Below are 13,212 nucleotides of genomic sequence, written 5' to 3' on the forward strand. Positions count from 1 at the left end.
AAGGGAACTGACAGATAAAGTTCTCAATGATGTTGCTGTCACAATGGCCAGAAAAGAACCGAAAGTAAAGGTGCTTGTCCTCAGTTCACCTCCTAATCCAAAGGAAGGAGCAGTTCTAGGAAATCTCTGAACTTGCTCTGCATAGGTACAGAACTAAATTGTGATACTCCACAGAGACCATGAAGAACAACAAGCCAAAGCCAAATGTAGTACATGTTATTCAATGCTGCACAAAATAATAGCCTCCAAATGAGCCATCATGTGAATCTCAAATGAATGGAGCACATTGTAGCACAGATATAGAAATGAGTTCATTAACATTAATCTAAAAGGTTCTAATGTACATAATAAACCAAAAACTTTCAAAATGGCTGTCACAGAAAGTCTATCAATGTACCTGTCCTTCGGTTCAAAACAAGGAAGACTACACTGAAAGGGAAAAATATTCCCCTTCCAGACCTCTCCACAGCAGAGAAATAAGAATGGTCAGAACTAGAAACCAGGACTACAATGGGGTACAATCTAAGTGTTTCTTTCCTTCAGAAATAAGGTCCAAGATCCTGGCCTGGGGAAACTTTGCAAGGCCTCTCAGAATCCATCTCAAGTTAAACGATGGGAGCTATTGATGGGAAGATTTCCTATAGGATCCTTGTTTCTGACTCTGTAGTGGTGTTCCTCTCTAGAGGAATTATGGTAACATGAGAAAAAACAAGAGCAGCTTTGGGAGAAGCTGGGCTCGAAGATCTGCCAGGCCATTTGAGTCTTAGTCTATGGAAGGACAAGGAGAAATGCTTATAAGGACTCTGTCCCTACCCGTCATTAGTAGCAATGGGGAAGGTACATGGTATATAAGCTACCACAGAGGCCCATTTGGATTGGTGTGTGAAAGTGAGGTGAATGGGCTTGGTTATGGTGGTGGTCAAAAACAGACATAATCTGGGATGAATAGTTTCCTTTGTGGAGGATCAGAACACTGAAATTCTGTAATTCTTCCTTTCCACTTCAGAGTTGGGTGGCTTCCCCAAGGGAATGGGAGTTGTTGCCAATAGTTATTTTGTGTGATGTCACTTGGAATTCCCAGAATGGAAAGACCAAGAGAAACTGTCATCTTCAGTTAAAGTTTATAAAAGTAGGAAAAAACCTGCAGTGCCCTACTATTTGGAAGCTGCTACCCATGAAACATTTTTAAAAATCCCCTAAGTTTCCCCTTGTATTCAGAGCCTATTTTCACTACCGCTAAATTGATCTCAGCAATCTTTGAGAGCACTCAGCACCCTGGCCAATGACAGGCACAGTGGCTGCTAACAGCCCAGAGGGAACAGATCAAATACATCAAGAAAGTCAGAGAGTTCAGAGTTTAAGAAAGGACTTATGGTTTAGCAAGAAACATGAAGACTTTGAATACTTCAATGACCATCTCTACTAGCCATGCAAAACTTTATAATATACAGTAGGGCCCCGCTTCTCGGCGTTCTGCTAATATGGCGCCAGCAGGGTGATCAGCTGGAGGGGGGGCTGGAGCTCCCCGTGCTCCAGCTGATCTCGCCAGAGGAGGGGAAGATCAGCTGTAGCACGCTACAGCTGATCTTCTCTTCTGATGCGATCAGTAGGTTAGGTCTAGACCCCCGCGCTACAGCTGATCCGCTTTTCGGCGGTTTTCGCTTTTCGGCGGGGGTCTGGAACCTAACCTGCCATATGAGTGGAGTCCTGCTGTATTTGCTATTGTAATTAGTACACATACACATTCATGACAGACTAATCCAATTCTGGCCATAGATTGCAAAGCACTTTGATGATATTTTCAAAACCAGGAGCAAATAGCTCAATTTTCAGTATCTACTGTCAACAGAGAGTCCTACCTATTTAGTTTTCAAAAATACTGGGGAGTTATGAGTAGCACAAAATTTTTGCACTAAGAATGTAGTGCATTACCTTAAGAATGGCTCCGTTTGCACATCATGCTAAACCAAATGATGGCTTAGTATGAATATGTCAGTGTCCAGGATCCTGGAGAGGAAACTGTGTACACTAGGGCCCCGCTTTACGGCGCTTCGCTTCTCGGCGCTTCGCTAATGACGCGGTTTTGAATTGTGTCCCTGTCCCATATGTTCGGCACTTGTTCCATTTTTGCAGCGATTTTGCAGTATGACACAATTGATGGCGCCCAACGCCCGGGTGCCATTTTACAGTGAGGGAGCCGGCGGAGAGTGAGAGAACAGGCAGGGGGGAAGGCGAGCTGGCAAGGGGGGATGAGCGAGGGAGGCAGCGGAGAGCGAGCGAACAGGCAGGGGGGAAGGCGAGTGGGCAAGGGGGGATGAGCAAGGGAGGCAGCGGAGAGCGAGCGAACAGGCAGGGGGGAAGGCGAGTGGGCAAGGTGGGATGAGCGAGGGAGGCAGCGGAGAGTGAGCGAACAGGCGGGGGGAGGGCAAGCGGGCAAGGGGGGATGAGCGAGGGAGGCGGTGGAGAGCGAGAGAACAGGCAGGGGGAAGGCGACCGGGCAAGGGGGGGAAGGAACATCAATCAGCTCTTGCGGGGGGAGCTTCAGGGGCCAAGCCAGCTGGAGCTCCCCGCACTACAGCTGATCGATGTTCCGCTTTATGGCAATTTTCGCTTTACGGCGGGGGTCTGGTCCCTAACCTACAGTATAAGCGGGGCCCTACTGTATGCTTTGCTTCTCCTCTGGTCCAGCTGCTGCTGTGAGTGAAGCTGTGGTTTGGCTTAGTGTGTTGTTCAAACCCAGGCTTGAAGTTTGCCTCCTTTAGACAAATCGTGTGCTGTAAACCAAGAACAAACCTTGGTTGCAAGCTCATGGTTTCTCTGGAGGCACAACAAGCTCAGGTTTGGACAACACGCTAAACCAAACCATGGCTTATCTCACAGTAGCAGGATCGGCAAAGTGGTACTGATCTTGTCTCCAGGAGCCCCACACTAAGTCATGGTGTGGCTTAACATTATGGACAAACCAAGTCACTAAGTTAAGACCAAAACGTTTCATACTTCTTCTCCAAGAATAACATATGTGAAGTCATATAATAAGACAAAATCCATTCTGTTTGCTTAACATCAAAGAACTAATCCACATACATACCAAAAAGCAGTGTCATGAAGACCCATTATCATTAAAAATTCTTTCAATTTCTTCTCCTTTTCTGCCACAATATGGATTGCCAAATAATAACCAAAGGGTGAAAAGGCAATTACTAAGTAAATTAAAATGATTGCACGAGGAAAATTATCTATTTCCATAACGGCAGACTCTCCCATCATGACAGCATTTGTTAGTTTCAGGTCTTCCAAAACTGACTGATTAGTCTTCAGCTAAGAAGAAAGGAAGGGAATGTTAAAATTGGTTTTCATGCAGCTGCTATTAAGTAAAATTTAATTCCAAATTCAGAAACACAAACATAACAATATGTGTGCTTTATCTAGTTTATATTCTTAATCCAACTAACTGAAACAGAACTGAAAAAAGTAAAACAAATCTCAAAATGACAGTGAAAATAAAAAGTCTTGGTGCTGAAATGACCCCAATGTAGGCACCAGACAAGTCTCTCTGGGGAGTGTATTCCATAGCTGGAGTGCCACCACTGAAAAGGCATTACATCTCACTTTGTATGGGCACCCAGATAAGGGCCTCTGAAGGTTATCTCAGGGTCTGGGTAGATACATAGGGGAGGAGGTGATCCTTCAGGTAACGTGGTCCCAAGCCTTAAGGTCTTTAAATGTCAACTGCACTTTGAATTAGACTTGGAAAGAAACATAATAAGCTACTTGGGAGTCCCGCTGAACTCAGTAGAACTTACTTCTGAGGATTGCACTGTGTTTTCTGAGCATATACCTGCAACACTACAGTGAACATTCTCTGCATGTGTGAATGTATATGGCGTTATTCATGTATATGACATTATGATATCTAGTGTACAGTTGGCATTAATATCCTTATGGAATACTTAATTATATGTCATAATGAAGGCAACTGTCACTGACGCTAATTTGGACAAAAGCACTCGATTATGTGAAATGTCTTACGATACAGAGAAGAAAGCATAGTGCCTTTTAATACTTTTACCAAACAATGAGTAGCATGCAGGGCTGTATTACTGGCCTCGCTTCCCAACACCACATGTTATTGCCAGTTACCAAGAGTGGGAAGAGCAAAGTTGCAGAAGGGTGAAGGCAGTGGGGAGTTTGGTATGGTGCAGGACAACAACAAGAGCATCAGATTGGCTCCACCACTGAACCTGCACCGCACCTAGTTTTCTGCTGCCTTGCTCTTTCCCCTCTAAGTACCTGGCAGCAATGTGTGGCATTGGGAAGCCATGTCAGCAACACAGCCTTGCTTGTGCTGCACCCTGCTGATCGCTACTGCAAACAATAATGGTTCAAGCATTTTTGCATTCTGATTATTTACATTTACCTGTATAATTGCTGCATCAATGCTGATCTGTAGAGCAGTGAATCCATAGCGCCAGTATGCCTCAGCTTCACATGTCTTTGAAGGGTTTGGACAACTAGCTGTGGAAAAACAAATTATAAGAAGAAAAACCTAAACTGATTTCCTTTGTTATTTGTTCAAAAGCGCTAAAGCTATCATTTGGTTTCTGCACTATAAATTCTGATGCCCAAAACCCTATTAATTCATTTCATCACCACTAAACTAGTTGACAGGCTGGCATGGATAGATTGCCCAACAATTCAATGCTAGAGGAACTGGAGTCTAGTGCACAGACACCATTAAACAGTATGGGAGTGTGTGTCTTATTTAATGTGTCCTTCTACCTAAACACTCCAGCTTCATAAAAGTACACTCAATAAAATCACAAAGAAAATTCATCAGCAAAAATTGAGCAGCAGACATGCTACCCAAACCCACTGACTATTTTAAAAACTGATATTACAAGTCACTTCCTTGACTGAAGCTGTAATACAGTAAAGAGCATACATACATACATACATAATTACCTCTTGATTCCACATAAATTGCAGATACTGGAACCTTTGCAGGCGGAAACCTGAGATGATAGGATACAGAATCCTTGAATATTACACCCACAAAATTTTGAGGGTTGCGAAGACTAGCCTCTTGCATTTCATGTTCACTTAGGAATTCTTCTGTAATTATTCCTACAAAAGATAAAAATGTCTCCCAATTTCTCTCATCTCAACATCTAGGCCAACAGAAGTGCAATAGCTGCTGCCTTATTTATTAGCCTATTTACAAATATATGCTGGATGGGATAGGATAGGTCAGGTCTAGTTTTTCAGGATGGATGGGAACCCCTAAAGTTATTCATAGCAATGCACAGCCAAGTTAAAATTGTAAACCCCTGTCGGAAGTATCATATTCTGTAAATAAACACAGCTACCATATATTGGCAAAATAGAGAAGTGCCCTTTTTTTGGCAGCTCAGTTCTATACATTAGAGCTTATGGAAGTGCAAGTGTTTCCCACTCAAGCAATGACTAAACTGGCAATATCAAGGCACAACCCAAATCCTTCACTCCCAAGTAACACAAGGCATAGGGGCATGTCAATTTAATCCTGCTTGCCAGATTCAGGATGCCAGTGTAGTTGAAGGGATATTCATTCAATTGTTCCAATAAGAGAAAGACAAATCATGAATATGTGTTCTTTGTTCCTGGAAGCTATGAATGGTATGTGGCTTATTCATTCACTAAGGTAGTGACACAGGAAGCTGTATTCTTTCTGTATTCTTTCATGATTCTAAACCTTTCTTCTAATATCAGAGGCAAGCTGAATGGTGGGAAAGAGCTTGTAACAACTCTAACCGAGAAAGGCATAGTGTGGGAGGTTAGGTTCTAGTAAGAAAGAAACTTTCCTCTAACTACACCTGTTGCTAGGCAGGATGCAAGGGGGATGCAGATAGTATGACAACATAGTATGATAAAAATGTGGGGGGAAAGTCAAAGAGTTATCCAGTGCTCCTGTTCTGTTACTACAAGACTTGCACTAGCATAACTTTTCCCTCCTCTCCCCTGCAACCCCCCCCCACGCACCCTCAATATCAGTTCTGGAGGGTTGGGGGACCCTTTGAAGAAGATTTGGAGAGGACGCAGGACAGGGAGAGGAAACAGAAGTGCTACTGAGCCAGCAGAACTCTGCTGACGCTGCTTTGGATACAACTCAATGGCTTTAAGAATGTAGCCTTTACACAAGAGAAATACTTCTCCATGCAGAGAACACACTTGATCAGTCATTCTGATGACTGTATCTTCCAAGTACAAGCAAGGGGGGAAAAGGCAGAACAACATTTATGGAACAACAGAATAGAATGAAAGCTCACAATACCTTCTGTAAAGTATTCTGCAGACATTTTGTGCATGATTTTTCTTGTCTCATCGTTTGCTGGTGTGTAGCCAACAATATACTCAGAGATGCTGGAGTGATCCACAGAATAAAGATCAGAATCAGGCACCTCATCATATTTCTTGTTTGGATACATCATGCTCATTAATATTAGCCAAAATAAAAAGAAAAGTGGAAGTAGGACTTCCTGCACAAATGAAATGAATAAGTTAAATGGGTAACAGTAAGTAAAAGTAGCTGTCAAAGGCTTCATTCCCATACCTAACCCTGTGGATGGCAATGGGCTTAAACATGCATAATGAAAAGGACTGAAGCCTTAGAGCTGATTGCAAAGTGTAAATATAGCTGAGATTCTGTTTCATGCATTGTAATTATTCACTGATAGTTAATTAAACAATTTGGAACAATAAAACTATGGATTGGATCCAAAGATCCACTTCCTCTTGCACTAAGGCAGAGGTCAAAGGATTTAAGTTACTTAGGTCTACTGATTTTAGTGGGTCTACTCTGAGTATGACTAACCTTGGGTATCATTCTGTATATTTGTATTACTAATCACACACTATAATCAGAGCTTGGAAAAGTTACTTTTTTGAACTACAACTCCCATCAACCCAATCCAGTGGCCATGCTTGCTGGGCCTGATGGGAGTTGTAGTTCAAAAAAGTAACTTTTCCAAGCTCTGACTATAATTAATGGTAAGAGCCCATCTTTATTTTAAAATCACTTTGCATAGGCCAATTAAGCACTGTTTCAGTATTTAAACACCACACATCAATATGCGTGTATATCTATAAACTTAAACTTGCAAAGGAAGGCATCCAGTGCTTTTAGAAGAAGCACGCATCCATATTTCAGTGGACTTTCTCACATTAATGACATTTCTCACATTTTCTGTGGTTCATATGCTACCACATTTGATTAAAACAGGTGATTATTGTACAAATATGACTGGATGTGTAACGTGGCCTTCTATTATATGTTATATTATATTTATAGTGTGGTATTAATTCTTGTATTTTTGTAATATTTGCTATTTGTTTTTTTATTATGGTTGTATTATTTTGTTTGAAACTGTTTTGCAATTGTTTGCTCTTGTTATAAGTTATTTCAATTATTGCATTTTTTTCTTATAAGTCGCTTTGAGTTCCACTGTTGAAAAAAAGCGACTAACAAATGCCAGTAATAAATAATAATAATATCTGGAAAGTTCTTGCATGTGCAGAAATTCCAATGTACACACAAAACTCAAATACACACAAGGGTTTCCCATGCATTATAGTATTTTGTACAGCTCCAGGCACACACATACATACTGGGTACAAGTAGCTACGCTACTGTAATTGTAACTGGGGAAGTGCATTGTTCCTGAGGAAGAGGTCCATGTGCATTTTTGGACACCCACAGTTTGGGACTAGAGTCATAAAGTACGACTTGTACTAACTAATGGGTAGGCATGAGGTTTTTATAGCTATTCCTTTCACAATTCAGCTTTTATAAAAGAGTTTATTTACTTTTAGGTTGATTTATTAAATTAAGAAGAGTTTGCCTAATTAACAACAACAACAACAATAATATAACTCTCCAGGATAAGAGAAGGATATCAAATTAATATTATTCAGATACATGCAAAATCCTTTAAAGCAAACAAAAACATAACCCAAAATTGTACAGACTACCGTTTCTTTCCACGTACGCGAACAACTTATTGTGGATTAAGGTAGTAATAGCCTTGATCCTGCAACAATATTGTGAACACTGTTCAACATAGTGGCCAATGAGAAGATATTTGTAACAATTTGGGGAGCTGGTCTTTCCTCCTTTTTTGTTGTTTAAATAGAGATGTGTGCTACACTGCTAAGGGGAAAAGGTTTGTACATACTTCACATGAAAAATATTTCTTCAAAAATGCATTGCTGCAAAGGACGGAGTAGCTTGACTATTTCAGTGGGGGGGCTTTTAAAAAGATAACAAGAATGCTTCTGGTAAAGCAGATTAGTTATAATCCCTTTACAACAATTCCAAAATCTTTGAATGTGTGAAAGGGAAGTTTGGCTTGTAATCACTGATGGTCACAGATAACTATCCAATAGGTCCAGTAACAGTTGTACAAACGCATACACACCTGTATCACGACAGCCAAGGCCGGCACTAGGCATGCCTGGGCCCTTGGACACCAGCCTGCCCCAGGCCCGTGGCGCCATAGCCCAATTTATTTATTTTATTTATTTTTAAAACTTATATACCACCCAACTAGGAATAGCTCTCTGGGCGGTGAACATAGATACAGTAAAATACAATATAATACAAAAACATCAGTCTAAAATCAAATTTCACAATCTAAAAACAGCAAAGGCTAAAATCAAATTACAAACATTACAATCATTAACAAAAAATTAAAATGCCTCGGAGTAGAGAAAGGTTTTAACCTGGTGCCGAAAGGATGATAGTGTCGGCGCCAGGCGAACCTCCTCGGGGAGACTATTCCATAGTTCGGGGGCCACCACTGAGAAGGCCCTTGATCTTGTCACTGCCCTCCGGGCCTCCCTATGAGTCGGGACCCGGAGGAGGGCCTTCGTAGCAGACTGTAGTGTACGAGCCGGTTCATAGCGGGAGAGGCGTTCCGACAGATACCCCTCCATACCAGCGGTGCAGGGCTAATAAACCTGCCTGCGCATCCCACCTACTTCTATCACCCCTATAAATGATGTGTGTGCTGTGCGCACATGCCTGCCATCAACCAAGATGGCGGTGGGGGCATCAGCCCTTTAGGGAAGCCTCCACTGCCATCTTGATTGATGGCAGGCATGCACACACAGCATGCATGTCATTCACAGGGATGGGAGAGGTAGGTGGGGCATGTGTGAGGGCTTACTGAAGCCCACACTGACTGTATTGGGGGGAGGTGCCTGGGAGCTCCCTCTCCATGATCCATGGGAGGGTCAGAAGCTGACACTGACACATATCACAGAACACGAGTGCTACCCTCCCACCCAAGGAGGAGCCCCTCAGGGCTGCAGGGGCCCTCGGCCAAGGCCTGATCTGGCCGCTCCCTGGCGCTGGCCCTGACAATAGCCATGGTTGCAATTGGTGAAGGGGTTTCCAAATTTATAAGGTGCCCTGAAAACATTGGAAAGTGCTAAGCCACACTAGAAAGGCACCAAAAACAACACTAATGCTTCCATGTCTCTCAAAACATATCAATTTGTACAGACCCTAAGTTTCAATGATGCAAGTGATCTCTAATTGGTTCTGCCTTACTTACCAGGAAAACTTTATTTTGTGCCTATTCTCATCCACTCCTGACAGAGCTGTATAAGGTCCTTGTGGTATGTACCAAAAGGTAAACGCTTTCCAAGAACATCAGTATGGTGTCTCCCCTTTCTTATCTTTGAAATGCCAACTGAAAACCCACCTCTCCTGCAAAGATTTGTCTTAGTCCTGTTTCCAGCTGGGTAATATGACTAACTGCTTGTGAACATATCATTCGTTGTTACCTTGCCTCTCCATTTCTTTCCTTTCCTTTTCCAACTCCCTGAAATATAGATATGAAGTGACATGTCTTTTTGTTATTGCTGCTGCTGCTGCTGCTTATGCATTTAGAAAAAGGGCAGAGCAATCCTATACTCACATTACACCAGCGGGATATGTCACCACTACACTGCCAGAATAGCTAACATATTCAGTACATGCAGAGCCAAGAGGGAAGGGGGAAAACACAAAACCCAAACATAGAAAAATAGTATTAAAAAGTAGGGGTATGCACCAAGTTCAGCCAAAGCCTGAACCGGGGTAATTTGGGGGGGATCTGGTCTTGGGCCAGGTCAGCCTTGGATGGCCCAGGTCAGACCACCTGGAGCAATCCAGAGCTGTCAGGGGTGGGGTGTTGGGTGGGAAGGCTGCAGGAGTCTGCTTTGCCAGCCTACAGGGAAGGCACTTACAAAGCAGCACCCAGCAGGATTGAACTCTCCTCTCACAGAATCTCCCACCCTAATTAAACTCCTAATTAAACATCAGACCTGCCTTCAAATTGATTTGGGGCTGGATATGGGATGGGTTGTGCCTGAGTTGGCCCAGTCCAATCTAGGGCCCTGAAGTGGGGCCCCAGGGGTGGGGGAGGGGGGCAGGGCCCAGCCCTAGTAAAAACAGACACACCCTGGAAACTCTGTCAATGCTCATCAATCAGGGACTGTGCTGACTACACCCACATGCTACACAGAGGAAGTCAATGAACTGAGGTTGACAGAGACATGCCCCCAGCACACATCACTGCATATACAACAGGCTAAATGATGCTGGAGTGCCCCCATACCATCTGCTCCAGTGGCATAAGGACCCTGCTACTGACAATCCCAGGCATCCCTACTGCAGTGGTCAGCAGGGCAGAGTGGGGTAGGGTTGCCCACCTGGCCTTCCCAACGCAGATGGTACAGTTTGTAACCGAGAGGGGGGAAGGGCAAGACGTCAGGGACGTCGGCATGGTAAGGTGCAGTGGTGAGAGCATCAGATTGGCTCTGCCACTACACCCTCCCCACCACCTCTCCCTCTCAATTACCATCAGCGACCTCTGTGTTGTGAAGCAAAGTGAGCAATGCATCCCCACCTCACTTCTGCTCAGCAGGCTGCTACTGCCCTACAGGCAGGGGTCTGAACCCTGCTTATGTTGTTATGCTGCTTGCAACCACCATTTTGGAGCACAACACACAAAGGAAACAAAGGAAAGCCAACAGAACACAACACACACATAGTTCTTGGGCAGGGCACATGCGCAGAGTGCACACAGGCCTCTTAGAAAAAATATTCTCTATCCAGGGAGAGAAGCACCCAAGGACTGGAAAGTGGGCAATATAATACCAATTTTGTAAAAAGGTGTCCGGGGGAGATCTGGAAAATTACCTTCTTTGAGATACAGGTGATCCAGTTTACACTGTGTACTTAGACTTTCAATAAGCTTTCGATAAAGTATCCCTTTACAAAGACTCCTGAATAAGCTTAGCAGTCATGGGATAAGAGAAGAGGTCCTCTTATGGATCAGTAACTAAAACAGGAAGCAGAGATTAAGGGCAAATGGACAGTTCTCACAATGGAGGGACATCAAAAAATAGAGTCCCTTAAGGATCAGTATTGGGACCTGTGCTCTTTAATTTCTTCATAAATGATCCATAGTAAGCAGTGAGGTAGCCAGGTTTGCTGATGATACCAAATTGTTCAGGGTGGTTCAGACAAAAAAGGACTATGAGGAGCTCTAAAAGGATGTCTTAAAACAGTGAATGGGCAGTAAAATGGCAAAGCTAGAAAAGGTTCAGAAAAGGGCAACCAAAATAATGAAAAGGTTGGAACCACTCCCATTACAGGAAAGGTTACAACATTTGAGTTTTTTTAGTTTAAAGAAAAGGAGAGTAAGAAAGGATATGACAGAAGTGTTTAAAATTATGCATGGAGTGGCTAGGGAGTTTTCTTCCTTCCTCACAATACTAGAACTCAGGGCTATCCCATGAAGCTGAAAGTTGGCTTTCAGTATCTGGGGTGTTCCTAATATTGTCCCTCAGCCAGTGGATGTCATGTATAGGATTTTGCCCTAAATAATTAATAATGACAACAAGCATAACCAGCAGCAACATGAGTAGAAAAGCACCAAGCCTTCCTCTGAGGTTGTGGTAGAACTGAAGTCACAGCATGATTGCAACAACTCACATGATCAGGCTGTTTCATACTGAGCTCATTACAAACATCATATACACTCCATATACTGGAAAGCCATACTGTTTTGAAAATGTAGAGCACAAAGAATTAAAACTGCCCAACTAAACCTTTTGTATAGTTCATCACATTTATGCAATTCATTGGAAGAGCACAAGGACAAGAACTATTTAAAACACAGTCCCAAGGAATAAACCAATGCCTTTAAAGCTTCAGTAACTTTTTCACCAGAAGAAAATTTTTTTAAACAAACTGCTTTTGAATCTAGAAAACATACGACAGCCATATACACTAGAATAATGCTGTTCAGCTCACCTGAACACTACTCTTTTTAGTCCTCCATTTAACTAGGCAGTTCTTGTATAAAAGAGCTCTGGTTTGTCGCCACACTCCTACGTGTCTTGGAGCATTTGCAGACATTTTTCATGCAAAATCTGGAAAGCAAGCAAAATACATGTGGTGTGCTGCATAAAATGAATTTGTACCTTTTAAATGCCAAATATGCATATTGTTAAGTATGGATTATATGGGTAATTATTACAAATTTATAGATCCATTTTCAACGGAACTAAATATTTTAGTACTCTATGAATTCTGAAGATGAAGGCAATGGTAAACCACCTGTGAATACCGCTTACCATGAAAACCCTATTTATAGGGTTGCCACAAGTCGGAATCGACTTGGAGGCAGTCCATTTCCATTTTCCATGAATTCTGAACTGAACTGGGAAACTGGTTTAATTGCTCAATTGAAATCAGAATTGCAAATTAGAATCACACCATGTTTTGCAATCCAGGTTTGTATGAAGAGCCTAAAACCAAAGCTTCCTGGTTCAGACATGATAGGAAGCTGTGGTTTAACAAACCAGGAATCTTCTCTAATGCAAGATGGGCAAGAGGAGGAAGCATGTGAGTTCTTTGCTTCTTCCTTCTCCAATAACTATGGTGTGCCTGGGAATATGTCTGAACCAGACTATACTGCTTATAGATTGATTATCACAAGTTCCAATCAAAAACAAAGCCCAATCTGGCCACCCTTGTGATGAAATTTCTATGTAACAATTATGGGAGGCTGAACTGAACATCAGTAATTACAGAGAAATGTTGTTGCCTAGAAAGTTGATGTATTCTTCAGGTAGTACCAAAAAATAAAAAAGTAAAATTGTTACAGTTGCTGATTTGTT

General features: G+C 42.5%; 1 protein-coding gene across 17 annotated transcripts in view; it reads right to left on the reverse strand.

Annotated features, from left to right (window-relative positions):
* The window catches only part of LOC133379763 (cholesterol transporter ABCA5-like), a 108,457-nt gene that overhangs the window by 77,719 nt on the left and 17,526 nt on the right, over nucleotides 1–13,212 (reverse strand). For 15 of the 17 annotated variants that reach the window (XR_009761256.1, XM_061615656.1, XM_061615644.1 and 12 more), the window contains 5 exons: nucleotides 12,344–12,462; nucleotides 6,311–6,515; nucleotides 4,963–5,124; nucleotides 4,418–4,515; nucleotides 3,089–3,318 (listed from right to left, as the gene is read on the reverse strand). Coding sequence is in view for 15 of the 17 variants with exons in the window: in XM_061615656.1 (XP_061471640.1) it covers nucleotides 3,089–3,318; nucleotides 4,418–4,515; nucleotides 4,963–5,124; nucleotides 6,311–6,515; nucleotides 12,344–12,448 (800 nt within the window). In the remaining 2 variants the exon portion in view is untranslated. Of the gene's footprint in view, nucleotides 1–3,088; nucleotides 3,319–4,417; nucleotides 4,516–4,962; nucleotides 5,125–6,310; nucleotides 6,516–12,343; nucleotides 12,463–13,212 lie in introns of those variants that run through there. The other 2 variants (XM_061615657.1, XM_061615659.1) reach the window with 2 other exon arrangements.

This window comes from Rhineura floridana, chromosome 3 (genome assembly GCF_030035675.1).
Source record: "Rhineura floridana isolate rRhiFlo1 chromosome 3, rRhiFlo1.hap2, whole genome shotgun sequence".
Classification (NCBI taxonomy): Eukaryota; Metazoa; Chordata; class Lepidosauria; order Squamata; family Rhineuridae; genus Rhineura; species Rhineura floridana.